At 42.6% G+C, this 26,718-nt stretch overlaps 2 protein-coding genes and 1 pseudogene across 4 annotated transcripts in view; 2 read left to right on the top strand and 1 right to left on the bottom strand.

Moving 5' to 3' along the window:
• Positions 1-3,918, top strand: part of LOC102921521 (E3 ubiquitin-protein ligase DTX4) — a 34,470-nt gene extending 30,552 nt beyond the window's left edge. For all 3 annotated transcript variants that reach the window (XM_006996748.4, XM_006996747.4, XM_076560370.1), the window contains exon 9: positions 496-3,918. In XM_006996748.4, coding sequence (XP_006996810.1) covers positions 496-729 — 234 coding nt within the window. In that variant the 3' untranslated portion in view covers positions 730-3,918. The remainder of the gene's footprint in view (positions 1-495) is intronic.
• Positions 3,919-4,993: 1,075 nt separating this feature from the next.
• Positions 4,994-9,454, bottom strand: Mpeg1 (macrophage expressed 1). The gene is made up of 2 exons (XM_006996746.4): positions 9,299-9,454; positions 4,994-9,020 (listed from the first exon to the last, which is right to left on the bottom strand). Exon 2 carries the CDS (start codon positions 8,989-8,991, stop codon positions 6,847-6,849), a length of 2,145 nt encoding a protein of 714 aa, XP_006996808.1. The 5' UTR covers positions 8,992-9,020; positions 9,299-9,454; the 3' UTR covers positions 4,994-6,846.
• A 4,504-nt stretch (positions 9,455-13,958) lies between these two features.
• LOC143271171 (hsc70-interacting protein pseudogene) lies at positions 13,959-16,567 on the top strand (annotated as a pseudogene).
• The last annotated feature ends 10,151 nt before the right edge of the window (positions 16,568-26,718 follow it).

The following is a 26,718-nucleotide window of genomic DNA, read 5'->3' as shown; positions in this document are numbered from 1 at the left end:
TGTAGCCTGGGTATAATACAAACAAGGTCTTTGAAGCTGCATCACACTTTTAGTGCTGCCACTTACTAATGATGGATCAGTGAGAGACCCAGTCTCCAAAAACAAAAAACGGGTGGAGAGCACTCCAGGAAAACACACCGCTTCATCAGTGGCCTCCAGGTGCACACACATACAGTTGTGTGCCCCCACACATGTGCACATGCAAATGCTACACATGCACACAGCCTTTGGGGTGGGTGATCCAAATGCCATTTTATAAGTAAACAAATTAAAGCTCAGAAAGATGTTTGAAGTAGTCAGAAGTTACACAGTTATTCAGTGACAGAGCCAAGATTCACTCAGTAGTGCCCAGACTCCAATTTCAAATCTCTTTCTCTTCTTCTGGGTTGTTTAGAGCATCATGATAAAGGAAGGGTTGGGGACCTTGGGATGAATCCACCATCTGAAGACCAGTCCTGAACATCGGCCTCTGGTCTCTCGACTTTGTTGCCCTAGGTTCTGAAGCTGCTTCTGGTGGCCTGGGATCGCCGTCTCATCTTTGCCATTGGGACCTCCAGCACCACGGGCGAGTCTGATACTGTCATCTGGAATGAGGTGCACCACAAGACAGAGTTCGGCTCTAATCTCACTGGCCATGGCTACCCGGATGCCAATTACCTGGATAATGTGCTGGCTGAACTAGCTGCCCAGGGTATCTCTGAAGACAGCACTGCCCCGGAAAAAGACTGAGGTGGGAGGGCACTGGGGACGTCATGGCAGGAAGTGGAGACTCGAGGTGGACGCTGATGCCATGCCTCCTGACTGCCTCATTTCCCTTCTTGTTCTGTCTCCATCTCTCATCCCTCTCAGTCACAGAAAGGACTAGATTAAGGTGATGTCATTCATAAATTTTATCCAACACAAACAGGATGTGGGATGAGGATCACCCCCTTTTCGTCCCTATGGAGTTTTCAGTGCTGGGTAGGCAAGAACCTGCACCTCTCCCCTCCCCTAAGTAGGGATATGGTCAGCACACTTAAGGTGTGGGCAGTGTTGAGGCACTCCATACCCTGGCCTTGTGAAGCTGAGATCCCTCGCCTCATCTGGCTTCTTGATGCTTCCCCTGGGCTTGGAGAGCAGAGTTTCTGCATTTTTTTTCCCTCCACTAGAGTCAGGGAGCTCTCACTGTGCAAGATCGGGGAGAGAGGTGTAGACAGCTGTGACATCAGAAGTCAGATGCCTTGGTGTGGAGTAAGGAGGCAGTTCTTGCTAAGAGGGTCAGAGTCAAAAGCCTCTGGGAGCATGTTCAGCTCTCCTTATAGTCCCTGGCTTCTCTGGGCCCTCCTCTCCTCCTCATGCCATTGACCTGTCCATGGGCATCTGGTTGTCTCAAGCGGATGGAAGGACTCAGGGATTCCTCTCTGGGGTGGCATCCTGTGATGCTGTTTCCAGCCCTTCTCTGATCAAACCAGAGCCTGCATCCCACTGAGCATCTGCAGTATCCTCAGGGAGAGGAGCCCATAGCCTTCTTCCCAGCTCATCTCAGACCAGCTCAGTTTCATGAAGTCACTGTGAGTTGGAGCCCATTCTGGGCTCTGTGTCGTCATCTGTGCATGTGTTTGTGTGGGTGTGTGTGCGTCACTGGGCTAGGTTGTTGGGAGAGTCCCACCGTGTCTCCGAATTCTGTTTCACATGCCAAATCCCAGTTCTGATGTGGACCCAAAAGGAAATGTGTGGCCCTTTGATTTTTCTCACCCTTTGCCAGCCCATCTCATGACAGACTTGGACCCTGATGTCCACAGACCTGTACTTGGGAAGATGTGTTGATGTGGGAGCGAGGTTGACCCTTCTCTTTCTTATTAATATTAGATCGGAGCCAACCTCCATCCAGTCTTGTGTATATGAGAGCTCAGTTCATCTCCATGCAGATTTGCTAATTCAAGACCAGAGATGTTACTGGCCTCCCTTTCTCCAGCCCCCATCCAGTACAGATTGACCAAAAGCATGGTGGTGGAAACCTCTTTAGTCCATTCCTAACATGGTTAGAAACACATTCTAGTCTTCTCTAACCTGCATCTAGGTGTTGTCCCAAGATCCAGTCTATCCCCAACACCTTCTCACCTTTGGCTCCATTAAAGAATGGATTAGGTGTCTGGTAAGAGAATGAAGAGTCAAGAGGGAACCAATTCCCCTTTGGAAGTAGGTTCTTTGAACTGTGTTTGGGGAAAGTTCCTCTGGATACTAATTTGAATTTGTATACCTCATGTTTTGAGGGCTTGACATATATACATATATACACACATATGTATGCATATATACACATATATGTATATATATACAGATATATGCATATATATACAGATATATGCATATATATACAGATATGTATAAGATTTGAAAGGTTTTGATGCTTGAGTATAAAAAAAAGGAATAAAACAACCTTTTACAATGGTACTTACATTAGAACTGGAGTCTACACTTTCACAACACCCTGCTCCAGAGACACCTCCTTTTGGGCCTCCAGCGTTGTTGATATTGCTGTGGCCAGTAGACTCCGGTGTCCCCCATCCAGTTCCCTGGAACATGCTGGTGCTGAGTTTTTTCTCTCTACAAATGACTAATGGAACTTTAATTGCTTCCCACTAGGGGGCGCAGTGGTAGGAGACAATGTTCAGCCATTTTAATCCAAGCCCTCCTATCACGGGGAGGCCATTTTGTCTCACTAGCTGACCAGGAGACTGCAGAGCTCACTGAGCCTGGGCAAAGCTTCTGCCACAACAGAGAAAGAAGCATCAGAACTGAATGGAAGGCACATCTCATGGGATTTAAAGTCACACCCATGCCTTTTATCTGGTCAACACATTTCAGAAATTATCAGAGCCTCATTGAGGGTGTAAAGTCATTTTTGTCTTCAGTACCCTTGTTACCTACCAGCCCTGCTTCTTGGCAACAGGGATGAGAAGATAGATGGGAGTCCATGGGTAGGAAAATGAGGCAGTGGGAAGCCAAGAAATGGAAAACAGGCTCTGAGATGTGGAAATGGACAGCGGGGGACGTTCTCACAAAGCGGAGGAAAGGGGTAGCACAAGGCAGAAGACAAGACCCCAGGGGACATCGAAGGGAGTGATTGTTCTAGGAAAAGTTAGTCTTCATGCCTTCCAGAATTTCCGCAGAGGACTTTGAAATGTCTGTGCCTCATTTCCTTCTTCTCCGAGGATGCTCTGAGGGGCTACCTCACCCTCATCTTTCTTCCAACTTTCTGGCCTGAAGGAACCTTGGAAACAGTGTACTGTCAGTCAGAGCAATGGCTACTATTGCCCTTTCCCTTGTGCCAACCCAGAAAGTTACAGAATTGAGTTCAGTGAGATTGGGCCCTGGGCACCAGCTACTCTGACCGAGGGTGTTTCCTAAGAGAAGCCCCAATGTGCTCTGCAGGGCCAAGCAGGGGACCCCACGCTTTTCCTTTCACAGTCTCAGCACCAGCAGCCATGTTCTCCCTCTCCGAGGCTCCAGAGATGACAAATGCGATTGGAGACACACCTTGGGAGATGCTGATCCCTTGAAGTGACGTGGTGTATCTGTGGTTGTCTGTGCCTTTGTGTTTCCATTCCCCTCCCCTTTTGTAACATTCAGACTTCTTGTGGTTTTAAACTTGGTCAAAAGTCCTTGCCCTGGTACGGCACCATTGTGTGCGTGAGAGGATTGGGAGGAGGCGAGCTTGGCTCAAGAAACAACCACTGCCCCCCTTTGCTTGTTGGTGGTCACCTATGTCTCAGTGGGGGTGTCTGGGAGAGGGCTGGTGAATGTCCAGATGTCAGGTGTTCTGTGTGTAACTGTTGTGATTTGAAGTTCTTGGTGTTGTTCTACGAGAGGACATCGCCCCCTGGTGCTCATGAGGTGTATGTGCAGAACAATAAACTGCCAATGAACAAGCACAAATTGTTGTTACTCCTGAGGGCCTGCTTTGGTAGAAGTGCTCTGGCACCTCTGAGAAGCATGTGGGTTACTTCCTCTGTGTGTGGGCAACCTCAATCCAAATAGCTTGATAAAGGGAAACTCCCTTTTTAATTTCTAAAACTTTCCACGTCTCTTCTACCCACACACTTGACCTGGCTTGACTAGATTCCCCTTAAAGAGACAGACCACATGGCAAGGGAAATAAGTGTATGAACTTTGCGGAGAAAGGGTGATCCTGAAACACATGGACATTGGCTTCATATGTGTGAGGGGATGCATTGTATGTGAGGGGATGTATCTAGGAGGTGCATATGTGTGAGGGGATGCATGTGTGTGAGAGAAGATGTGTGGGAGTGTGTGTGTGTGTGTGTGTGTGTGTGTGTGTGTGTGAGAGAGAGAGAGAGAGAGAGAGAGAGAGAGAGAGAGAGAGAGAGAGAGAGAGAGAGAGAGAGGTGTGCTGGTCTTTGTACACACATACTGAGGTCAGAGGTTGATATCAGGATCTTCCTCTATTTTCTTCTACCTTTTGAAGCAGGCTTTTCTCTCAATGAACCTAAAAATTGCCATTTTGACTAGGATAGGCTGGCTGACAGGCCAATGAGCCCCACGAGCCACCTGACCCTACCTGCCAGTGCGGGGTTACAGGTTCATGCCACCATACACCTTTTACATGGATGTTGGGGATATATACTCAGATTCTCATGATTAAGTAGCAAGCACTTTATTGAACCATTTTCTTATCCCTGAACACTGACCTTCATTTTCAGGCACTTTTTTTTCCAAATAATTATTATTGAGCATCTGAGTAATCATAGGAACACAAAAATAAGAGGCAGATGTCCAGCCTCCTTTGTCACCAAACTGTGTCTCCATCTCTGATATCCCATGGAGTGCGGCTTTCTCAGAGACCAGCCCTGGTCTTTCCTGTAGTCTCAGCCTTAGAAAGTCAGAACGCAGCAGAGCCCTGGAGCCCCCACTCAGGACTCGGTGAAGTGACTTGAGCATGAACTGGAAACCCCAACATTCTGACTTCATACAGATGAACACCCAAACAGAATGATGCTGAATATACATTTTAATGCATACATTTTTGTTAGTAGAACTACATGTTTATGGAACAAACATTAAAAGTTTTCAGTAGTAAGCCTGTGCAGTAAGGTCTAGGAGACTCCTGCTGTGACTTGCTTTGTAAACTCAATAATCCTTAAAGAATTTACAGAGAAAAGTTGGTACTTTACGAAAAGTTGTTAGCTTGCCTGAAGCATACAGAACTGAGTCAGAAGCCACAGAGCACAGAAAACATTTTAATACTGAAAGAGGCAGGTTTGGTTGAAGAGGTCATGGAATCAGCCCCCTTGGCTTGGCAGTAGGGAGGGCAGAGTTCATATTCAGCTATTCACTCCTCTCTGTATCTCAACTGGAAATGAATGAGTAATTTTTCCCACATTCCCACAGGCAGAAACTTGGAGCTCTTGAGAAGGGCCTACTGTGTGCACAAGTCCTTGATTGCAAGCATTAAGGAGAGAACACATTATCTTTCCTAGAAGATAGCCCATTGATGATGTGCTGTGGTGAACAGATACATAATTTCTAAAGCAGCTGTGAAGGGATTTCTGTTTTGTGAGAAATAAATCAGATATTAAAATTGAGCAAAACCCCAACTATTGCCAGGTGTCAATCATGTACCCTGCCAGATGCCCCAAGGAAGTCATCCTGCAATTGAAATAAATGTCACAGGTGGTTCTGAATGCCTTTTCCAGCTAATGAAGTAAGTTTTTTATTTTGTTTTTAATCATATCAGCCCTGTTTCTAGCATTAAAAAAACAAAGCCTAAAGGAACAGAAGATGGAACTTTCTATAGTTTTAGTTTTAGGGAGGAAGTGATTCTCTAATGGGGGCTTATTTTGACTCCTGCGTTTTTTTACCCCTAGGAAAGTAAAAGCTTTTTGTTGGAATATAGGGAGTGTTTGTGTTTCTACACCAACACCCATGATGAGAAGGCAGAAAGGAAAAAGAGATAGGGAGGAAGGATGAAGGATAGAGAGGAAGGGATTATATTTTTGAAACATAAACATGAAACCATAATGCTTGATCTACCCAAAGTACAGCTCCATTCAGTTCCTCATTTATAATGCTATCAGTGGACAGATCAGTTCTGGAACGGTGGCATCGTCTCAAGAACCCCAGTTTTTGTCCTTCATGTGTTACTTTCCTACATTCGTTCGTCCTTCACTCAGCAGAAAGTTACAAGTTAAAATATTTTCTGAAGACGTATTAACACTGTTCAGAAGCCCAAGACTGATCTAGACAAAGTCTTAATTGTGGGGAAGTTGGGAGAAGTGGAATTTGTATAAGCCCCTTGCATGCCTGGGGATGACTCTGTGAGAGGAAAGTCTGTAAATCAACACAGCCCTTAAAGCTGAAGAGTAGTGGCCATGTAGACCTCCTGTGGCATTTCAGGGTCGTGTCTGCTTCTTGGTTTGTGGAACCCAGAGAGCTTCTTTAACAACAAAGTAGAAGTAATGAGGTACTTAAAGCACAAACCCCTTCTGCTCACAAACTGGAAAGCCTTTCGAATTCAGACTAAATTCCTAATCTCCAAATCCCGGCTCTGTTCATACACACGCATTCAGGTAAGGACATCTACGAGAATGGATACACACCCACTTCGCGCCTCCGTCCCAGTCCAGCTTTTTCTGAATGAATCATCCCCTTCCCCCACACCTCCTTAAAACAGCCCCTTTAATTTCCTGATGCAGAGGCCTAAACAAGAAGTCCCACAGCTGTAATACCTGCTTTCTGTTGGGAACTTTCACTTCAGTACTCAGGAAGGCAGAAACAGAGAAAACCAAGAAAAACGTGCTTGAAGCTGTGGTTGGAAACGACACAGACTGTTTCCCTTGGAGACAATTAAGCTGGACTTGGATCGGATGCCTCTGTGGCTAAACTTCCAACCAAACTCTGTTGCTCCTCAATTGCCTGGTATTCCTTCTTCTTGTACTTCCGGGTACTGTAGATGGCCAAGGCAATGACTACCCCTAGTGCCACAGTGACTGCCAAAGTGATTCCAGCAGCTTCTCCTCCTGACATACCGCCGCTGTCTCCATGGATGACTGTCATGGCTCTACGCAGCTCCAGTGGGTCTCCCAGCCTCCACTGGTTGGTCTGGGGGTCTTTAATCCAGGATCTGGCAGTCTCACTACTGGTCACTATGACGGTGTTGGTGGCAACTTGGCTCATGAGGGGTGGTCTGGTGTAAGGTGGGAGCCTCACAGGGAGCAGAGACCCTCCTGTAAAGACCCCAGCCTTGACACAGTAGGACACTTGGCATCCATCACTGATAATGGCTAGGTGCTGGCTGAAGCCCCCGGGACACTTTTTCAGAGATGGTGCCCCTATATCTTTAGATGCATTAGAATTAACCAAGGGATTCCCCATTATACAGCTAAAGAACCCACCAAAGGGTACTGAAAACTTGTACCCCAATTCATAATCCAGAGAAACACATACCTTGAGGTTCTCAAACAGTCTCAGTGGAATGTAGCCGGCTGGGCATGACTGTGCATTTGTCAAGGGGTTGATGCTCTTGTCAGTGAAGACTCCCCCAAAGAGAAGTCCCGAGTTTTCAGGTACTTGGCCAGTGGCTGCACACCAATAAGCCTTGAATTCAGCCTTGGCCACTCGGAACACATCTTCGCACACTGTTTTGCAGAAGATTTTGAGGGTGCACTTCTTTTTACATTCCAGGCGACTGTAACCCTCCTCATGGGTCTGAGTCAGCAAATGGACAGGGGTGTAGCCAGAGGGACAGGAGAAATCACCAGTGAGCAGATTCTTCTGCTCCAGGTTTTGGCAAAGAACATCCCCTGAAAGTTCAGTGCATTCCTGGTAAACTCCACCAAAGGTGAAGTTGGTTACTTTCTCATCACATGAGCCGTCATCCACATTGGCTTGAAAATTGAAGTTGGGGGAATCGACATTTGTGCAGCCAGGGTGGGTGTTAAAGGTGTAATAGTGTCTCACAGCAGTTTCCACTGTCTTTGACAGCTTTTTCACCAAGGGACCTGGCAAGCCAGGCAGCTTGTCAGACTTGATGAAGAAATGCAGAGGCAAGCCAGCACGGTCTACTGCCACCAGGTGGTTAGTGATGCCCTTCTGCCAGATTTCTAGAGTGATGCCTGGGTAGAATGGAACCCCACCCATGCTCTGCACCCTGGAGTTGGTTCTGTTAGAAAGATAGCTCTTGGTCAAAGCATTCTGGGAGGTGTAGTCTGCCTCAAGTTTGAAGTTCACGATGTTTAAGAAGGCAATCCCAGCAGAGGCAGTCACTTTGTTCTGGCTGTTCTGGTTGTCCAGGAGGAAGGAGGCCCTTATGTGATCCTCCTGAACCAGTGCAGCCCCAGCATCCACACTAGTGATTACGTGTGTGCCGTAGTTGAGAACCAACAGTTCTGCCAGGTACATGGCCATCTTTGTCTGGTTTTTCTCCAGCTGGTCACAGATGTCCATAAGTGCCTTTGTAAACCCCAAACTGAGTCCTGAAGTTGGGCTGTTTTTGACTGTATAGACCAGGTTTCTTACCTGAACCCTGGTGGTTACAGCTTGGTCCTTTACTTGAAGGGTCTTCATCCTTTGGAACTCAGTAGAGAACTTGCCGTTGACTTTGGAGAAAAGGGAGAGTTCTGTGTTGATGGAAAATGAGGTGGTGCTCTGGTAATTCACCCAGGAGTCCAGGATTTCTGAGTTCATTTCCAGGTTGCTCTCTTTCTGGGCAATGGTAAAGACTTCATCGGGGATGATGTACTGTCCATCTTCTGTGGTCTTACAGTTGGTATACGTCAAGTCCAACACCCGGCCCATGTCTATATTCCTCAGATTATCCCAGCCCCCTCCTGGTAAGACCTCCAAGACAGGTAGTTTCAAGGTGTCTTTGCATGTTTGAAATCCAGCCTTAGCCGTCTCTCCAAGAGGCTTGTCTGTTTCAGCATGTGCCGTCATGGTCCAGATGATGACCAGAGCCATGAAACTGTTCACGGTGCAGACAGCTGCAGCCATGTTCCAGCCCCAGGCATTCACCGACAAGACTGGAGCCAACAGAAAGATGGGAAAGAAAGCAGTTGCTCAAACAGAAATTTCTACAGTTCTCCTAAAACCATCAGTTCCTGTTTATGCTGCTCTAATTACAAAATAGAGAAACGAAAGCTGTTTGGAATATTAGGGACCATTAGGGCCTTGTAAAAATTATTCTACACTGCATAGGCAAACATAGACTCTTTACCATTTACTCCCCCATGACCTCCACCCTGCCTTTCTTTTGCCCAAAGTGACAGATACCCAGTAAAAGCATGGATCCAACACCTACCGTGTCTCTATCAGAAGGCTCTGGTCTGGCTTTTTGTTCGCTCTGACTGATTTCAAAACTGCCTGACTGTTCTCTTGTGGAATCACCTTACTAGTTTCTTTTTACTGGAAATGCAGTAGTTAGTAGCTACATTGCCCTTATTTACATACCCCGCCTCCCCTAAGCAGGCTACTCTGTGTCAAGGACAAATCTTAGGTATCTCATTGGCACACTGAAGTCGAAGGCTGTCCTCTGAGGCGGAAAGAGTAAAGAAACTCAGATACTTGTTTTGTGAGGTCTCATTGTTACAAGTTTTCACAGTCCTGCTTTGGATATGAAGTTATCAGGGGCTGAACTCAGCGATCTAGAAAAACATTCCATTTGCCATATGCTGGGAAACCTCAGCCTGAATTGTCCTGAGCATCCTGTGTGAGGGTGAGGGCTCCCACACTGGGCTGTTTTTCTCCTTTCAGATAGAAATATTCCAGAGAAGACAAAAGCCACACTATAAATTTTGTTTTACTAAAAGCATAAAGTGGCTCAGGAGGGTATATGAATGTGTCCACACACTTGTCTGGTCTTCCCCGGGTGTACAATTTTAAAGTAAGGGGTAACTGACCATGCCTTTAACTTTTCCATCCCTTTTATTGAGTGTATATATAATCAAGAAAGCTGTTCTTTATGACTCATGTTAAAAGTATTAACATTCGTTTCTTATATTGTCAGGAAAACATAATCTTAGGAGTTTTCTTTTCTTGTTCTCCCCTCCTTTTGGGAGTTAGTGATGCTAGCTCCTTTGGATTTATAATTTAGAGAGATGTATTCTTTCCCAGTAATCAAGTATCGGGATTAAGGGAACTCAGATGAAATACATACTTAGAACCATTGGAGTGGTCTCAGTACATTTTACTGGCAGCCAGGGAGTCCATAACAGATTAAAAAGCTTCACATGGCACCCTCATGACACCCCAGATCATTCTATGAGCAAGATGCAAAGCTAAGACTTTTAAAAAAGAACCCTGATTCAGCCACAGGCTGCTACTGTCACCTGCGCACAGGCTGGGAGGATCCCACAGAACTGAACTATCTCAGGCTCTCAATGAAACAGCAGAGAGCATTTTTTAGAAGGAGCAAGGCTGCCCTTCATAGACTGAGTTTCCCTAGGCTCTTTTCGGGCCCCAGTGATGCTCTGTAAATCCAGAAAGGCCTCGCAGTGGGTCTCTTGATGCCAAGGTGTTTAGGGAAAACAATTCACATCAGCCTTGCAAACAATGTCCAAACTATCCTAAGCTGGAGAACAGAGCCCAGCGACTGCAGAGAATGCTCTAGTTTATAACTAATCGGGGGTTATATATTTATTTATACCTAAGGAGAGAGTCCAGAGTTAAAAAGCTGAAAGTTGAATGCCCTTTAGTACTTGGAATAAATCAGTATTTGCACTCTTCATTTTTTGTTTGTTTGCTTCATGTATACTCATCTGAAGAAAGTCTAGCAATTTCTCCTTGTTCTCTCTTTTCTAGATCCTGTTGAGAGCTGGGAGTGTGGTCCTGTGGGTGCAGTGTTTATGTATAGGGATCGTCAGATAACACCTAAAATGTGGGCACAGCAGTGCATGCCTGTAGCCTCATGCTAGGGGATCCCTAGAGTCTGCTAGCTAGTGAGTCTAGCCAAGATGGGAAGCTTCAGGTTCAGCGAGAGACCCTGTCTCAAAACCTTATAGTGGGGAAGCAATTCAGAAAAGACCCTGATGGCAACCTCTGGCCTTCATATGTGCTGGCATGGGGTGGCTCACCGACATATCCACCTGTATATCACACACACACACACACACACACACACACACACACACACACCACACCCACCACACATACACCACACTACACACACACACACACATACATACACACACACCACACACACACACCCACACCACACCACACACTGTAGTGGGTAGCTGTTCCAGCTTTGACCTGGAAGTACTACCCACACTGAGGCTTCGGTAACTGTCATGTCTACAAGGCAGGGCCGCTGAGACAGGAGCCCTTAAGACCCGAGATCCGGATGTGCCTGCTCTCTTGGTTCCTGGATCCTGGATGCTGGAGGTAGACTGAGCAGAGTTTTGATATTGGTTGTAGTATTAAGGCAACTCCACGTAGTTAAAAGGGAGGTTTATTTTGTGGGGTAACATAAATAAAGGGTTAGGTTTCAGGGCCCAGGAGAGGTGAGGTGCAGTCCAGTGGTGCTCTCTGGAAAACTCTGCTCAGTCTACCTCCAGCAGTTCTACATTCAAGTCTTTCTAAATTATCACTTTTTATTCTTTTTACTTTTAGTACAGTTTTCCACTCTAATATTACATAAAACTGAGAAATTATATGACAGAATATTCTACAGCTAACAGTTTTTTTCAAACAATTTTGATTTAGTGAGAAATCCTTGTGTTATCATGATGTACAAAAACAGTAACAGGCCTTCAGCATGACTCCAGATTTGGTCAAATATATAAAGTTAGAGGTTTCAACACCAGCCCATTGACAGCAGCTACATCTGCTCAATAGAGTTGGTTTTGGGCTTTTTGTTTTTGTTTTTTTTAAATAATTCTTTTACTCTTAATTTTCCAAAGGTTCTTTGGTTTTCTTGATTTTTCAACAAGAGAATGTCTTACCTATTTGAGATTTTTCTTTATTTTGTTTTGTTTTGTGTTTACTGAGTATTTACTAAGTACCAAATAACAGTGGATATCATTTTGCACTAAGTAAAATAATTCAGAATATAACACGTATATTCATAAATTTTTGGTTTGAGATTATAATTACAACATTTCTCCATTCCGTTTCGTTCCTCCAAACCATCCCATATACCTTTCCCAACTCTTCTTCAAATTTATGGCCTCTTTTTCACTAATTGTTATTGCATGCAAATATGTATATGTGTATACATAAATATTCCTAAACATAACCTGCTCAATCCGTATGATGTTACTTGTGTCTGTATTTTCGGGGATGACCATTTGACACTTGGACAACCATTTGGTGTGTCCTTATTTTTTTTTTTTTTAAGCATCAAATTACTTTTAGCATTTTCATGTGCTGGGGTGGTTTGAACACAGGGATTTTATGATCTCTTCGCTCAAGGAAGTTCTCAGCTGGTGGGAAACAAGGAGAGGAGAAGCGAAAACGGGGAGAATTTAGGGCACAGCCTCCATTTCTATGCCAGGCCTGGGGAGTGGGGCTCGGAATGGGCAGAGTTGGGTTTGACTACTGTGCCTCACCCCCATTTTTCTGTTTTAATCCCTCCAACAACTCTCTTTGCTTTTTCTCCTACTGAAATATGCGTGTAAACACATGTTCTCTCCAGATGGCTCCCCTGAGGGAGTGAAGGGCTGAGGCAAGCCACTGAACTCTGGCCTTTAGCAGAGAGAGGCAATTCTTCCACAGAAGGTATGCGTCTGTGGTGCTGAAAAGCAGTTCCACTTCCTCCAGCAAGAGGGAAGTCACATGTCCGCTTTCTTCCCCAGTCTGAACACGTGCGGCACTTCTGACACCGTCATGAGGAGTTAAGCCATGATTCACGTCTGAGGTTCACTTCTGTGTGGGCTTGCGGCCTGCTCAGGTGTCACCAGTGGTCTAAGATGGTTACATTAGCGAGGGTCAGCCCACTTTGTTTGCCAGGGATTTAGGAGACCAGTCTGAAACCTGACATACAGAGCAGTGCTAAATGGAACCTAGAACCCTGACTTTTGTAGACCCTGGAGTAAATGTTGATGAAAACGGAAGGTCTGTATGGCCCAGACACAGTGACATCTTTTTATGTCTGAGCAGTTGACTTCTCACCTGATAGTCTGAGCTTTGCTTTGTTAACTCAGAAGAAATTCTTTGCGTCAAGACTGTTTGTCTACTAACCACAAAGAAATAAGAACTCAACGGTTTCATGCTTTCCTTTATTCTGGGGGGCAAAAACAGAAGGTATGTGGGAAATTCTGCATAGTCATGTTAAGTGCGAGGCCAGAATTTGGCAGCCCAAGCCATTTTATTCTGTTATTTTCCTGAGACAGGGTCTCAGTGTGTAGCCCTGGCTGACCTGGGATTCTCTGTGTAGACCAAGCAGCACTTGAACTCACAGAGCTTCTACCATATTAAAATGGGAGGGCTGAAGAAATAGCTCAGAGGTTAAGAGTACTAGCTGCTCTTCCAGAGGATCCAGGTTCTATTCCCAGCACCTACATGACCACTCATAACTGGCTAGAAGTTCAGTTTCGAGGGATCTGAGGCCCTCAGTGGACATTGCGTGTATATGGTACATTTATATATATACAGGCAAAAACCTCATACACATAAAATTTTAAAAATAAAAAATATTGTTTCAGTTTTAAAAATCCTTTCTAATTATTCTATAGGATACCTTAAATATTCATCTATTCAAAAATGTGTTGTTAGGAGAGTCTAAGAGACACCCCAAATGATATAGATTATTGCTGTTGCCCTCAGTTATCTTCCAGAAAAAGAAGGTAAGACTATTACTAAAGATACCACACATGTTGGACACAGAACTTGGAGGAATTGATATGCATCTCATCTGAAAGCCTCCACCCTGAGGAGTAGCTGTTCCAGCATTAGAAGAAGCTATGAAAGATGTCAAGAAAGCAATCAGTCATCTTCTGTGGCTGTAAGAACTACAAACCACAATGATCATCATTGCAAGATATTCTGAAAGGTCCAGTAGCGGCACTGATATCATGGAGGCAATCACCGGCCACCTAATGGGACTTAAGGCTCACTCAATAGGAGAGAATTCACACCGGATGCTATAAACTTGGCCAACTACCTATGCCTGCCGAAGCCATGGAACCTAAAGGAGAATTTATTATTTCGGTATTGTGACAGAAATAGTTTGGGAAAAGAAATGGAAAGTCACATTTTCTGTTTTCTAACTGAATTCTAAATACTTATCTTTATATACCCAGGGGAGTGTCTCCCTCATTCCTCATCAAAGAAGCTTCATTGTGCAGCAGATAAACACCATTACAGAAAGCCACAACTGGACAAAACACAGAAAACAACTGACTGTGGGATGCCCAACCCCCGCTGATACATCTACAACACAACTCTTACACCTAAGGCTCGGAGGACATTGCCGAAGAGGGAAGAAGGTGTTGCAGAGGGCTAGGACAGTGTGAGGTAGTGACTTCCAAAAAGGAAGGAAATGGAGAACAGGAAGTGGAGGAGTGTAGGGAGGGGGGTGTGTATCTGAGAGAAGTCGGCAGAGGAGTAGAGGTTGAGTATGACCAAAATGCACAGTGTGAAATTTTCAAAGAACTAATAAAAGTATTACATTAAAGGGGGGGGGGGCTCTAAGATTGTGCCATTGGACACTGATTGCTTTTTTTTGTAATTTGGACAATTAATATTAAATCCAAATATGTCTAACAGGAGTCAGTTTTAAAAGTTGAAGCTATTTCCAGGTAGTCAAATATCTAAAAATACTGCAGGGCTTTTAGAGCCTTCAATTTGTCTTAATGCTTTAAGTTCAATTTGTATTATCTTAATGTCTTATCTCAATATTAAGATACTTATAATCCAATTAGTTGGATCTAGTTAGTATTCTTTTTTTCCTAAGTATGAAGAATTTGATTTAAGAGTTTTGAGTCAAAATAGAGGTACTTACATGGATGGAGTTCCTCTTGGAAGATTTAAAATAAGTTATCAATAAAAAAAATAAACTAAAAATTTAAATCTGAATTATACTGAACAATGAGAGACACTATTTTACAAAGGTAGTAAAAATACTTGAGTCTTTTCAAACATGATAACATTGTTTCAGTAAGGTAAGAGTTACTGGTAAATAATCAGTTCTAACAAGAATGCCAGTACAGTCGAAGACAGGTGTCATTCAGCGTTTTTGAGGTCTCTGTGGACGTGTTTTCAGAAATTGGCACAATTTGAGGTGTGACAAATGAGTCTATGAATTTATCTCTTGAAGCTTTACAGCACAAAAGTTAGTTAAAAGTACCCAGTACCAGGCCTGGCCTCTCGCCTCCACCGTTGCCCACTGCCTCCAGCCTCCAGCTTCCCGACCACGGATCCCTGCAAAGTGAGTGAGCTTCTGGGCCTTCGTGAAGATGTGTAAGCAGGATCCCAGCCTCCTGCACACAGAGGAAATGCATTTCCTGAGGGAGTAGGTGGAGAGCATGGGGAGGGGGTAAAGTACCACCTGCTACTCATAAAACTAAGTCAGAAGAAAATACCAAGGAGGAAAAAAGAGAATAAGACAGAGGAAAACACAAAGACGGATGAACCGTCAAGTGAGAAGAGTGATCTAGAAATTGACAGTGAGGGTGTAATTGAGGCAGACACTGATGCCCCTCAAGAGATGGGAGAAGAAAATGAAGAGATCACTGAGGAGATGACAGATCAAGCAAACGGAAAGAAAGGGGGCTGCCGTTGAAGCCCTAAACGACGGTGAGCTGCAGAAAGCCATTGACTTGTTCACTGATTTAGCCATCAAGCTAAATCCTCGCTCGGCAATCCTATATGCCAGTGTGTTCACCAAGTTACAGAAGCCAAATGCTGCCATCCGAGACTGTGACAGAGCCATCGAAATAAACCCTGATGCAGCTCAGCCACACAAATGGCGATGGAAAACACACTGACTCCTGGGTCACCAGGAAGAAGCAGCTCATGATCGTGCCCTTGCCTGTAAACTGGATGATGACGAGGATGCCAGTACAATGCTGAAAGAGGTTCAACCTCGGGCTCAAAATATTGCTGAACGTCGGAGAAAATTATGAGCGAAAGCGTGAAGAGCGAGAGATAAAAGAAAAGGATAGAAAGGGTCAAGAAGGCTCGAGAAGAGCATGGGAGAGCCCAGAGGGAAGAAGAAGCCAGAAGACAGTCCGGAGCTCAACATGGCTCTTTCCCAGGTGTTGCTCCTGGGGGAATGCCTGGTAATTTCCCTGGAGGAATGCCTGGAATGGGAGGGGGCATGCCTGGAATGGCAGGAATGCCTGGTCTTGATGAAATCCTCAGTGATCCAGAGGTTCTTGCAGCCATGCAGGATCCAGAAGTCATGGTGGCTTTCCAGGATGTGGCCCAGAACCCAGCAAATATGTCAAAACAGCAGAGCAACCCAAAGGTTATGAATCTTATCAGTAAACTGTCAGCCAAGTTTGGAGGTCAAGCGTCATGCCAAATGGAGCCCTTGCTGAATGAAGAGCAGTTCAGCTCCCTTACTGGATGTTACAATAATACAAACCAGCGTACCTCTGACCTCATCGGGAGAGCTGGGGTGCTTTGAAGATTCTCCCTCCCCTTCTGCATCAACTGCGGCTGGAGCATTTTACAGTGGTTTGCCATTAGGGTCTTCATTCAGATAGTGTTTCCTACTAGGAAGTACAAACCTGAAACACTTTTCAACCTTACACATATTTTTAAAAAACTTAGGGGGTGTTAATTCCTACATTTTTCTTTACCAATCTTTTGGGATTTTTCCTTTGAATAACTGGGCAAGGAAGCTGAATATGGTCGACTTACTGCTCTCACAAATGGAAATAAAGATTTGTTAGTGGGAAGCAAATAAAAACCATTTAAGCTGATTGAGTTGGACATATGGTTAGTGAAGCATCTTGATTTATCTTTCTTTTAAATTAATGTTTTATTTCAAAATGATCTATTTCAGTGAATCTCTCGGGACCACCAATATTTGGATCTGACCTGGGTAGGACTGAAGGGTTGGACAGAGCAGCAGCAGATACTAGGTTTTGTTTGACCTTGTGTAAGCTGCGTTGAAATCTTACACTGTGCTGCAGGGGCGATCTTCGTTTGTATTATTTCTTAAGTGTTACAGTGGAGTTAGAACACCTGGTTCTGCCATTGTCCACTGTTTCAAATAGATGTTCCATAGCATTCCCACATAGTGGAAAAAGAGTGCTTTCTATGTTTCTGTCAAAAATGGCCTTTCCTATTAGAAAATACCCCGGTCTGCTTGTCCTCCTCCGAATCTTCTTGAGCTAAAGATGGTGTTTTTTCACAACATCATCAGTTCTGTCATTCACAGAGTAATTATAGGAGCATATTTATTGCTAGTTTAATTTCATATGTAGTACATATGGTAATTGTAAAGTCATACCTGTAACAGATCGTACTTGGCCCATGGGGTTGCTTGTTTAAATATTAAAATTCTACACTTGTGAACTCCTATGGTATCAAAAGGCATTGGAAAGAGGCCCTTTGGTTTTAGGTATACTTATGAAATTGAGAAACAACTTCGAATTTAGAGTTCATGTTGAAGTATACATCTTTGTATTTTAAAGAGTTTAAATTGTTTACGGAAGATGAAAGATTCATTTGTCCTATTTAGCTCTTAAATACTGTGATGTATTTAATGCCTGTTTTCTCTCCTTCCTTCTGCAGCAAGGATAAAGGAAAATGATAAATCCAGAGTGCATATTTAAATTAGCACATATCTAAAATCATATGTCTGTGCAGGTTTAACTGCTTTATACAGCAGACACAAATGCATCTTGTTACATGTGAGAAAAAGCTGTATTTGAACAGAGCATGTGTTTAAAGTCCTTGACAAACTTTCATTACATAATCTTAAATTTGAAGTTTGCATGGTGTTCTTTTTGTTCAAGTGTATTCTTTCATAAAATTATCATGGTGTGCTGTGCTTTCCTAAAGATCGGTTTCTTTTGGACTCTGACCATACATGACCTAATTATATTCTAATATTGCAAATATTACCATAAATGGTGAAATTGCTTTTCTGATAACTGTGTCCTTTGCTTTTAGACTTCTGAGTTCCACAGATTAAAAAAAATACAGTCTTCATTTCTTTCATTAAAAAAAAAAATAGTGTTCAATACAGCCCTTCCCCTCCAGGCTAAAGAAGGTTTTGATGTTATGTATTTATTTTTAACAAATTGATTAACTTGCTTAGTCATAGTTTATTTTCCAAGTTCTTCATCTTTCAGGAGTTCACAGTGGATTGAATTTTTAGGGATCACCTTGAAGTCCCTAATAACATTTTATGAAGTCATCTTTTAATAGAGGTGACTCATGATTCCTTTAAAAAATGTATAGGCTACCCAGTACTTACTTTATCAGGAGAAATGGACGTTTTTCAAATGGAGAGTAAATCTTAGCTTCTTCAGAAGTGTCTTCAGCTAAGGAAGCTGAATACTTTAGTTAATATAGACATTTAGTGACATTTGTTTAATTTATCCACCAACGTAGAAAATTTAAGATAATAAACATAATAACAACTCTGTGCAGTAGTCCAAATTTTACAAATAGATTTAAACATTTGCTCACAAAATAACGTGATTATTATATAAATGAACATTTTTTTAATAAAAATATTCCTACTGTTAAGGTAGTGCTTATCCAGCTTTATTCAATAGGAAAACATAACAAACATCACATTTGGATAAAATCTAATCAAGTTTTAAATGGACCATTCAATAAAAGGATAAAATGTAAAAGCCTTGACTATGGAGAGGTAGCTAAGTGCTTTGGAGAACTTGTTGTTCTTAACCTGGATTTGGTACCCAGCACCCACATAAAGGCTCACAACTGTCTGTAAATCCAGTTCCAGCAGTTCCGACACCTTCTTCTAGTCTCTGTGGTGCACACACATGCATGCATGCAAAACATCTGGAAAATAAAATCAATAAATCTAAAAATTTTTAGATAAATTATTTATTTAATAAAACCTTGTTTCTCTGAGCTAGTTTTTCTGTAAATATCATTATGAGAAAAAATCAATACTTTAACGTTCTTGTTTTAAATAACAAATCAGGTACCAGTTCTACAAAGTATAGAATTTTGACCTTAGGAATTTTTAATGGCCTTTAATTACAGCAACTGAAAACATATACATTGTATCTTAAATTCTAGAAGTTACAAATACAGGCAAAACAGTGAGCCTTTTCTGTGTTCTTTTAACAAATTTAAATGAGCTATTTCTTAAACATCTAAATCTTATTAAAACCGGCATTTAGAAGTTGCTTTTGTTGTAAAAGGTGTGGGGGGGAGAGGTCCTTCTCGTTTGAATCAGGTATTTCTGTCTCCACCCGTTTTCAGTTCTTTCACTTTAAGTCAGCTGTCTTCTACCTTTGTGGTTAGAATATTAGTCATTTAATAGGCATTCTACTCAAGTGGTTTTTCCTTTCTTAAGGCTAAAGGCACAGAGATTAGTTATTGTCCTAAATACACTGTAAAAGAAAAATTGCAGCCGGGCGTTGGTGGCGCACGCCTTTAATCCCAGCACTTGGGAGGCAGAGGCAGATGGATCTCTGTGAGTTCGAGGCCAGCCTGGGCTACCAAGTGAGTTCCAGGAAAGGCGCAAAGCTACACAGAGAAACCCTGTCTCGAAAAACCAAAAAAAAAAAAAAAAAAAAAAAAAAAAAAGAAAAATTGCATTTATGAAATAGTAAAACATGTTGGAATCAACTGTGAGCCTTATCATACATGTGTAAGCCTTTATGTAGGTTGAGTAGGGTTTTAAATGACTGGTTTTTTTTTTTTCTTTAGTCCCCAAACTTTAGAGTTATATCCTAACTAGGTCTGATTAAGATAAGGATCTTGAAAAACCTGTTTTTAAAAGAGCAGTCAAAACTCACCCTAAAAAGTCTACACACACACACACACACACACACACACACACACACACACACACACACAGGTGTTTGCATGACTCTTCCAGTGAAAATGGATCATCCTTGAGTTCTCATGTTCAGGTGTTAAACTGTCCATGCAAAAACAGAGCTCTTACTTGAAAAACAAAATGAAAGTTTATTCTGAAGCCAAATCTAAGTTACCATGTGCTGGGGAAACAGATTCAGCTTACCTTAAGTTCCGTTTTGATAATGATTTCATGAACTTTGTATAACGACAGAACAAAGAAAGTCATAATTAAAGCTGTTTTTTAGATGCATTGGTAGGAACATCAGGTAGGTATATAGGCGGGTTACACAAGAGAAGTGAAGTCTTTGCTACAAGCTTCAGATGCTGTCTGAAGATGCTGCCATCCTTACCCTCTGAGTCGGTGGAAACTGGTGGTCTGTGTGTACATTCCAAACAGTATTTTACCTGATTGCCACAAGCATATGAAGTCAAAAACAGAGATAGATGATAAGCAACAGCCAAGGAGCCTAAAGATAACTCAAGATAATTTGGATCTGGACATGTAGCATTTACCTGTCCTTAATCATAGGTATTCCTACACAATCAATCAGCATTGTAGAATTTTTAGCATGGGTACTTTTTTGTTTTTGTTTTTGTTTTCTAGGCACTTAGATTCACAGACTGAAGAGGTATTTTTAGTTGCCACTCCATGATTCCAATAGCAGACATTGCTAACTAGATTTTGATTGCCTCTGTATTCTGAGGCCACCTCAGCACAGTCCCAATACACATTTCCAGAACATTCTAATGGAAACCTCTTTCGTTGTTCTATGAGGTAAACAGAAACTGAGTGTGTATTGTTGGTTAAGCATTCATTATAGGTGCCATTGTGCAGTCGCCAATGTCAGATTTAATGTTATTATAAAAGTCAAGAGGATAGTGTGAACACTTAGGGTCTCCCCTTCCTCTTATCTTTCAGATATTTGTGTGTGAGGGGGTGGGGTATGTTTGTGTGTTTGTGTGTTGTGTGGATGTATGTGCGCACTCATGTGTGTAGAGGCCTGGAGTTGACTTCGAGCACCTTCCTTGATTGCTCTCTACTTAATTAGTATTATGGAGGCGCTGTTTCTTTTGAGGCCAGAGTTCACTGTTTTTGCTACACGAGTTAGCCAGCTTGCTGTGATGAATCCTGTCTCTGTCTTCTGCATGCTAGGGTTGCAGATGAGCCACCACATCCTCTCAGCACTTATGCAGGTCCTGGGGATGTGACTTCCAGCCATCACAATTGTAAGCGCTTTACCAGCTACTCTATCTCCCCAGCCCACTTCCTTCTCACCCCCCCCCCTTCAAACTCAAGTCTACAAAGCTGGAGCAAGTACAGCTGACTCCCTTTTCCTCCCCACTTTTCTTCAGGCTTCTGAGTGATGCTCTGAGAGCCTACTATGAAAAGCCTATTGTATCTTCCTTTAGCAGGAAGCAGGACCTTGGCCTGGGGAACCCAGCACAGAATTTTATTCTGTCTTCATGTCTTCTCACCTCTTTCTGGCGATTTGACTTCTCATTTGAGGAAGATTTGGGCAGAAGAGGTGACTGAGTAACTTCGGGTTTCTCTGGGTTAACTGTTGTCAAGTTTCATATTTCTATGTATGTTTTCTTATCAAGTAATACAAAAGAAAATTCAGAATAACAGTCAATGTTTCTTTTAAATTAAAATTTTTATCATGTGTTATAATCAGTAGGTTTTGAAGTATATAGAATAATTTTTGTAAATGTATGGAAATATTCTGAACCACAGCAAGTCTGTTTTGTTTCCACCTTGTTGCTATAGGATTGTAATTCTTTGCATTTTACTCGTTATAGTTTCTTTCTGTTTTGTGAGCAAAATTTTATTAATTTTTTAAATTTATTGAGCACTGAACTCGAAATGGGACATTTGTATCAGTACCACCACCACGCAGGCCCAAGGTTTGGCAGGGAGAATGTAAGAGCCAAAGGACAGGGAAGAATGCCATGAAATGCTGTCATCCAGAAAGGACACAGCCTTTGCAATCATGAGCACACAGCAGCAATAGATACCTGCATAAGACTGGGCCCTCCAACATCCCATCATCAGCAGAGAAGCCCTCGAGACTCCATCCCTCCCCGAGGAGCTTTCATCGACTATTCATGGCTCCCGTGGGAGGAGATACCATTTTCTTCAATGTTTCTTTTATCATCACTCCAACGGGCCTTCAGATGAAGCAAAGTCAAAGTTACCACCATATTTCTTTCTACCCAAACATTCAAGAATAGGTCAAGATAAAAACAAGAGCATTAGCTTAGGCTTTCTTGGGTGGTTCTTCCATCTCAGGATATATGGTACTTGGGAACTTTGGGTCCTCTGTTGAAGTAGAGGAGTGTTTGTGTGTGTGTGCATGTGCATGTATATGCATGTAAAACAAAAATGAGGTTAACAGTGTGTGCTGGGTTGCGGCTTTATTCAGTTCCTAGATTTTGTTTGGTTTTATGTAGTCACTCAAGTTTCTTAATTGCTATTTTGACAAATAAGGATGTGAAAAGGTAGATTTTTAGAACTGAAATAACATTAATATCCTAGTGCTGTAGTTGACATCACATAAGTTCTGGGTTTTCCCTAAACGTTCACCCCCAGAGCAGTGACATAAATAGTAGCACCTGTCTGCAAGGAATAGATAAAGCTGCTCAGAGGACTAGCTTCTGGCACCAGTGGAACATTCACATGGTACCGGGGGGAGTTTGATGGACATCAGCTTTTACTTTCTGACCTTGCTAGGAAGTCTGATGGTTGTTTTAGTAGCTCATTCTTTCCAAGTTTTAGAAAAGGGCATGTTAGAGGACCTGAAGATCCTGCTTTTCCTGGTTATGGCAGTATAGGGAGCCATCTTCTTGTATAATATTAGAAGGACCCGCCTTAATATTATACATCCCAGAGGCTCAGGAGAGAGAACTGCGAACGGAGAGAACTATTTTTGGTAAATAGAATCTCAGCACACTGAGCTTTTTTCCAAATCTTCTTCTTTCAAATCTTCTTCTCCATCCTCCTGTGCCCTGGGAGTCCTGGTAATATATACACTTACAAGCAGTAATCCCTTAGCAGTGCAAAGCCAGGCTTCCAGGGTCAAATGGAGGGGTGATAAGAATCACAAAGAGGGGCAGTAATTGTTAATTATCATTTGCAACCCAAAAGGGAAATGACTAATGGGGAAATGAATTAACTAAAGGCTAAATTCAGATAATATCTAAGAAGAGGGATCTTATGTGCTCAGTTATAATCTTAAACGTGATTGGTAGAAAATGTTAAGAATCTATAAATTGCTAGGTCAATGGGAGAAAATAAAACTGCCTTCTTTTTTCCTGTGGCTCCTGTCTGTCCAAGCTACCTGCCATTTTTCTGCAGGGTAGGGGAAAATGTGCTCAGTCGCTAGGCAACCTGTGTACAGCTAGATGCCTCTGGTGATAGTTAAAGGGAGATCTAGAACTGGAGGTAAGGTTTAGGAAAGGAGGAAGTTAAGCTTAATTGACACATCCTCCAGGCCTTCTCAAACAGGTGGTCTGGACACTTAAGTCTGTTCTTAGAGAGTACAGAGGTATCTCTGATAAAGTGCTTTCCTCTGGCGATGGACCTGGCCAGATGCTACCAATGATGATAATTACAGGGAGGCTTGAACTGGGGTTCTGACTGTGCATAGCGGTCAGTGCAGAAGGTTATCTAAATATTCCTAGAAGTGGTTAGGCAAGGAGTTAGAAGTCTATAAAGTTAGTAAGACTGTAAGAAAAGGAGGATCTGAGCTAAATTGTGTGAAGCTATTACTTAAGGTCCACCAGACATAGGCAGTGTCTCCTTGTGGAATTTACCTTAAGTCAGGAGACAAGCATGTGGTGGCCTGGGCTGTTATTTCTGCTAGTCCTTGATTGTGGTGAAGGGAGATATCTGATTCCAGTGCTGAAAGGGGAGAAATGGTTGGGCAGGGGGAAAGGAAGCCTTTCCTGAGGTGGTTCTCCAAATACTTTGAATGTGTATGTCCAAAGAGTAATCAGTCCACATTGTTAGCAATTCTTAGGGAAAAATCAATTGTAAAAATTATGAAGGCACACATGTTTTTCATAACAGACAATAGCTGATACATAACAAGCCAAATAACACAAATACTCCTTGGAATTTGGCTTCCTTTGAAGGAATTCCTTGATCTCTTCAGGTAGTGACTTTGCCATAACCAGCTGAGTTCTTATAATATATTCCTGTGGCCTGTAGCACCATATTAACTCAGAAGGATGCCTGAACATTTTATTAATATCCTAAACAAAGGAAAATGTGAGCTTGTAGTGACATTTGGGTTATTGACACAGGCCAAGTAGAATTGCTGATGGCTTGCTTTTTCAGATAATTCATTCTAGGCTTCCTTTAGAATGGAGCAGACCAAGTTGTCCTGTAAATGACCAACCAGCTTGTATTTCAGGCTGTGCCAGAAAATTGTCTCTTCAGCTTTGTCTTTTGTGCAATGTATGTGATGTGTAAAAACACAGTCATGCCTGTGTTATAGTAAGTTATTACTTACAAAAATGCATCAGAATGGACTTGTCCTGGATTCTGTTGCTTACTGACCCCTTATTAAGAATAACTGTATTATAAAATGTCAGGACTTAAACATGGAAAAAAAAACACCTCAATTCTACTCATCTATCACGAAGTCTCATTTCACCCCAACAAGAAGGTTAACAATTAAAGACAAGAAATAAATGCTGAGAAAGACTCAGAGAAATGGAGACTCTTAAGCACTATTGATGAGAATGGAAATTAGTATAGCCATATGGAAATCGGTATGGATACTTCTCGAGAAACTCAAAGTAAAACTTCTGTATCCTCTAGCACACCAGGTATGATACCCAAAGGAAATGAAATCTTTGTACCGAAAAGATGTTTGCACCTCAAGTTTGCTGCAGCACTACCCACAATAGCCAATACTTTTCACCAATGAACAAAGAAACTAAAGTAATGACTCAGACAGCCTGAAATCATGTCCTCTGCAGCAAAAGGAACAGAACTGGAGAATATTAGAGTAAACAAATCTACATGGAAGATGAACAACCTAAGTTTTCAATCATTTATGAAAAGCAGCAAGCTTGTAGATGCACAGAATGAATAGGGGGCACTAGGGATGGGAAGAGTCAGAGACAAGCAGGGCAAGAAGATATTAGGAGGGACTTTTATGTAAAAGCTTCATTTTTTGACAATGTCATACTTGTACATAACACATTCTGGTCATACTCATCCCTATACCCTCTCTTGTCTTCCACCAGTCCTCCTCCTTCCCCCTGCCAAGTCCCTGGCCCATTTTGATTTTGATTTTGATTTTGTTTTGTGACTGGCCAAGCTTCATCAGGGCTACTTATGTGGGCTTGGGTGTGAAAATATTCACTGTAGCACAGGAACTCGCCAGTGGTTACTTCATGAAAAGCAGCTATTTCCTCTCTTTCAGCAATCCTTAGCTGCCCTTTGCTCCCCTGGGTGAATTCAAGTGGGGAGCTATGAGCTCGTTCCCCATTTATGGCCGAATATTTGCTGTCTCAGTCTTGTGTAGTCCCTATGCTAGCAAATGCCACTGTCATGAGTTCAAATGCCACTGTCATGAGTTCATGAGTGCCCTGTCATGTCATGGCCCTAAGACAGTGTGTCAAGGCCCTCCTTTCCATCATTCAGCCCTTATATCCTTACCTCTACAGGAGGAAGCTTTAGAAATGGAAAAGGGTCTAGGGAGAGGGAGAGTAGAAGATTGGGAAGGTGCAATCAATGCTCAATATATGTGTGCATCAATGCTCAATATATGTGTGCATAAAAATATCACAGTAAGTTGGGGAAATGACTGTCAATAAAGTGCCTGCCATGTAAGTATATGAACCTGAGTTTGGCTACCCAATGTAAATGGACTTTTCCTGTCCTGACCTCCTGGTCCCAAATAATCACTCAGAGGCTTATATATTGCAAATGCTTGGCCAATAGTTCAGGCTTGTTACTAGATAACTCTTGCATTTAAATTAACCCATTTTTATTCATCTATGTATTGCCACATGGCTCATGGCTTTACCTATCCTCTAGCACGTCTTGCTTCCTGGGCAGCTGACTGCCTTCTCTCTGACTTCTCCCTCCTTCTTCCCGTCATTCTCAGTCTGGCTTTCCTGTCTAACTCCCTACCCAGCTACCAGCCTGTCAACTTTTTATTAACCAATGAGAGTAATACATATTCACGGTGTACAGAAGGATTATTCACAGCAACACCACACTCATTATTATACTATACTAGCCAGACTGAATAGCAAAGGGGCACAGGCCTTTCAACTGAATGCTGAGTGAAGAACAAAAAAACTGGTAGATGCCTGGAGCCCACTGGCCAGCCAGCCTATCAAAATGATTAGCATCAGATTCAGTCAGAGACTTTGACTCAAATAAATAAATAAATAAATAACTAGAGAGATGGCTCAGTGGTTAGGAGCCCTGACTGTTCTTCCAGAGGACCTGAGTTCAATTCCCAATACCCACATGGCAGCTCACAACTGTCTGTAACTCCAGTTCCAGGGAGTCTGACACTTTCACACACCAATGCACATAAAATAAATTTAAATAAATGAATTAAAAAAAAGAAGCCGGTTGTGGTGGCGCGCACTGGTAGGATTTGCTGAAGGAGGCAGAGGCAGGAGGATCTTGAGTTCGAGGCCATCCTGGACTACACATTTAAAATAAAATAAAATAAAATAAAAAATAAATAAATAAAATAGAGAAAGACAGAATACCCAACATCCTCAGTT

This window comes from Peromyscus maniculatus, chromosome 1 (assembly GCF_049852395.1).
Source record: "Peromyscus maniculatus bairdii isolate BWxNUB_F1_BW_parent chromosome 1, HU_Pman_BW_mat_3.1, whole genome shotgun sequence".
NCBI lineage: Eukaryota > Metazoa > Chordata > Mammalia > Rodentia > Cricetidae > Peromyscus > Peromyscus maniculatus.
The sequence above is the reverse complement of the archived record's forward strand: the minus strand, read 5'-3'. Positions and strand labels throughout refer to the sequence as shown.

Bases quoted from the DNA above. Each gene is read 5' to 3' on its own strand.
- Mpeg1 (XM_006996746.4), bottom strand. From the start codon at position 8,991: ATGGCTGCAGCTGTCTGCACCGTGAACAGTTTCATGGCTCTGGTCATC.